At 39.5% G+C, this 3,845-nt stretch overlaps 1 protein-coding gene across 1 annotated transcript in view; it reads left to right on the top strand.

The window, feature by feature from the left end:
* The window catches only part of LOC138002767 (polycystin-1-like protein 2), a 13,690-nt gene extending 10,347 nt beyond the window's left edge, over nucleotides 1–3,343 (top strand). The window contains exons 5-6 of the mRNA XM_068848748.1: nucleotides 761–926; nucleotides 1,277–3,343. Coding sequence (XP_068704849.1) covers nucleotides 761–926; nucleotides 1,277–2,601 — 1,491 coding nt within the window. The 3' untranslated portion in view covers nucleotides 2,602–3,343. The remainder of the gene's footprint in view (nucleotides 1–760; nucleotides 927–1,276) is intronic.
* Nucleotides 3,344–3,845: the final 502 nt, after the last annotated feature.

The following is a 3,845-nucleotide window of genomic DNA, read 5'->3' as shown; positions in this document are numbered from 1 at the left end:
CAACTAACCTATCAGTGTTTTTCATTAGCATGTCTCCACCAATTGCATAGTTCTTCCACTCCATATATAAACTACGAGAAATTCCTCATTTCGCCCTAAAAATGGGCTAACGTTCGAAACGGCAGCCATTCAATAGTTTTCCTGAGGCAATTCGATCTTTCTTGATTTGTTTGATAAATCCAAATTGTTATGTGTTACTCTCCCACTGAAGCAGGACCATATTTTCTTCCTAAAATAGCCTCTTTATAGAAACATTTTGTTATTTTCTTAGTTTCATGGGCTTCGTTCTGATGTTGCGGGCCCTTCTGCATGCTTTTCACGGCTGTACCCACTACACGCTAGTTGATTCGAAAATCATAACATATTTTTTTCAACGCTACAAAAAAGTGCGCTAGTAACCAAATCTTAAATATTATTTTTCAAATATTAATTCTCTTTACATAAACTGTTGACTCTAGGAAATTTAGTAATATCTTTTCGTGAGCAGGCCACTCTGTAATGAGAACCAATTCTTCAATATATTTTTTAGATCGCCCAGATTAATTAAAGACATTGTGACAATTTTATATTCACAAATTCATGCGCTGGAGACATTATACGATTATGATGTGTTTTATTAGATCATGAATCGTGTCTCTGAAAGATCATAGTTAATTCCAAAGTTATAAGTTTGAAACTTAAATACTTGATTTTAATAAAATAATCTAAATAAACTTATTTATTACATATTCTGCATCCTTTTGTGTCAATTCCCATTTAGGTTACAACTTTCACCTCCTTCTGGGAATGGATGAACAAAACGTTGGTACCACATCTCTACCTCAGTCCCCATCAATCCAATTACCGAGAGTGCCAACAGGCAGGGGATGAGCTAAAAGCTACTGTGATTGGAATGTTACGACTTCGTCAGCTTAGAGCAGGAAAAGGTTATTTCTTTCTTTTACTTTTTTTTTTTTTTTTTTTTGCTTTGGTGTTTAGTTGCATCGAAGTCGTATGCAACAACTGAAAATCACGAGGATTAATATTACCTAAAGAGGAAAGGCTGATCATGAAGTGTGCCACTTTATTATAACAATTATTTATTTATTTATTTATTTATTTATTTAAAAACGGGTCAGTTGAATTTTAATAAGGAAATATAACAAACATTTTTTGAAATTCACGTGTAGGTATGAAAATTGATTAAACGTAAAACTTTGTCCTGACATTTTCATTTTATTAGATTCAATAACCGCATGTTTTTCTGGCTTTAACCTCACCTGTCTCTTATTTTCAGTTGAGTGCCCCGCAGCACACACGATCAAGGATTGGTTTCCCCTTGAACGTTATGATTGCTACTCTTTTGTGAAAGAATCCAAAGATCCATTCATTCCCAAACGTGGAAGTTTCCCTTGCTCTCGTCCATGGGTGTATCAAACAGCAGAAGAACTCGATGCGTCATCAAAATGGGGACATCATGGGTGGTATGGTGGAGGAGGGTACTCTGCTGACCTGGGTTATGATGAGGAAACTGCGCGTACAGTTGTTCATTCTTTACAATCAGGGCATTGGATTGACCGTCAAACAACAGCTGTGATCGTAGAGTTTACCTTGTTTAGCCAGTCAATCAGCACATTAGCTGTTTGCTCTTTTTTCTTTGAAGTGCTTCAAATAGGACAGGCTGTATCGTTTAAGCAAATCAACACCATCTCATTACACAATACTGAATCCGTCCTCCAAGTCTTCCAAGGACTCTGCTTTGTTATCTTCATCAGCATGTTTATCTATAAAGGCTTTGACACCACAGCCACCATAATTCGCCGTGGAAGACATTACACCCGTTCTGTTTGGTGTTGGCTTGATGTGTCGCTACTCTGCACGTCCCTCTCTGTTCTGGTGTTCAGCTTTGTTAAGTCTTACCATATTACAAACATTCTACAATACTTGGAGAGCAACATCTTTGCTCCAGTCAATTTCCAGTCGGCTGTTCTATTGGAGGATGTGGAAAACTGTGTCTTAGCCACCCTTACCTTTCTTACCACAGTTAAGCTGTTGCAATTGACGTATTTTAATATGTATACCAAAGTGTTTTCTAGTGCATTGCGAATCTGGTTGCAAAAGTTGCCCTCTTATCTCCTCATTCTTTCAGTTTTGTTCCTTGCATTCCTTCAAACAGGAATGTTGCTCTTCGGGACCGTTGTTTCTCGTTATTCCAGCCTTTGGCTATCACTCGCCTTTCAGCTTGAAATAATTCTTGGAAAGGTGAAAGCTCGACCAGTAAAGGAACTTGTTGAAGCGGTGCCTGTGTTTGGTCACGTATTCGTTAGTCTTCTTCTTTTCGGTATCACAATCATAATGATGAATTTCTTCATATCATCTTTAAATGATGCCATAAGTGATGCAAGAGCATTGCAGATACGTGAGAAAAGCCAACCACCTCGAAACCAGGCTGATTCAAATATTCCAAATGAAAGATTCAAAGAGTTCTTTGACCACATCAGCCACCAGTTGAAAGCCATAGATGTGATTCAACATTTGCCAGAAGCACATATCCTTGAAAAAAAGCTGACAGAAGTCATAAGGCGTCTGGATGAGGCATGTTCACATCACATCAACGAGTGACAAAATGAACCGCCGACAAAAAAGGAACTTAGACAGATTAGCAAGCTAGACTACGTTATTCATCAGGTTCATTATAGCGTAGAGATACTGCAACATTGCACACTCAGGTAAAGAGCATCCAGTAGTAAGAGGAAGAAGCCTCCGGGTGAAAAGAGGAATGGCTTCGGTTGAGTTAAAGGGTAACTCTCGCCTAAAAAACACTTTTTTGGGAAAACACTACAGACGTGTCGCTAATGATTTTTTAAGTAAAAAATGGTGCCCAGAAGCTTTTTTACCCGTGAATTTTAGCCTGAAACCTTGTAGATCATCGCTTGTTCAGAATCTTGTCACAAACACTTCGATTTGCGTCACGTGATGTGATACGTCACAGATGTGGAACTACAGCAAAATGATTTCTGCTCTAGTACGGGGCGCTCGGACTCTGCTAGCGATTCTTCCGATTTCGAAGGAGCTATAGGAGGTGCTACCATCGGCGAACTAAAGCAACCCTTTTTGGAAGAGTGTCCGTGGTGTTTCGAGCCTCCAGCTCGATCTAGAGAAACGCCAGAAAGAGTGGAAAATAACAGAACGTCGTTGGCGGCGCGGTGAGCTCGACAGCGAACTTTGGTGAGTGTGGAGGCCTGTTCGTGCAGTTTCTGGTTTCAAGTGCACTCTCTTCAGGCCTCTTGCTGATTATTTTGTGTATCTCCTTTGAGAATTTTTGTACACCAGAAAGTTCATTAAATATGCTTTTGTTCGACGGATAACTGTTGCAGCGTTCGTTATAATTTTACATGCCGTGTACGTTTGCATGTCTAGCAACAGATAGATTGTGTTTTTTTAACTACATGTACTCCATGATCGACACTCCATACAAACCTCCTCAACATGCTTCTTCTTTCTCGGAGCCCATTCTTAGTTGAAGATTCTTGTGAGTGTGTATGATGCCACCGGAAGTTGTCATGAGACCCAAATCCGTGTATACATTTTTTCGTGTCTGACTGAAAAATAAACATGCTAAAGAGCGTCTGCAAGCCCCAAGGCTCTTGAGAAGATCGAGAAATTTCCTCAAAATTGGAAAAATGTTTAGACTACCGGACGTGGCGTACTTTAAACACCTTGTCAGGCCGCCGGACATGTAGCCGCGTTGCTGTTCATTTAAAGTTGTAAATAAAGGACCTCTTACGTGTCAATTTCGTTTCTTTCTTTGCAAATAGGTTTTCAAGGGGTAGTGGACACAATTATTTATCTATTCGGAACTGAGA

Source organism: Montipora foliosa, chromosome 5 (assembly GCF_036669935.1).
Source record: "Montipora foliosa isolate CH-2021 chromosome 5, ASM3666993v2, whole genome shotgun sequence".
Taxonomy (NCBI): domain Eukaryota; kingdom Metazoa; phylum Cnidaria; class Anthozoa; order Scleractinia; family Acroporidae; genus Montipora; species Montipora foliosa.
This window is presented reverse-complemented; position numbering and strand designations above follow the sequence as displayed.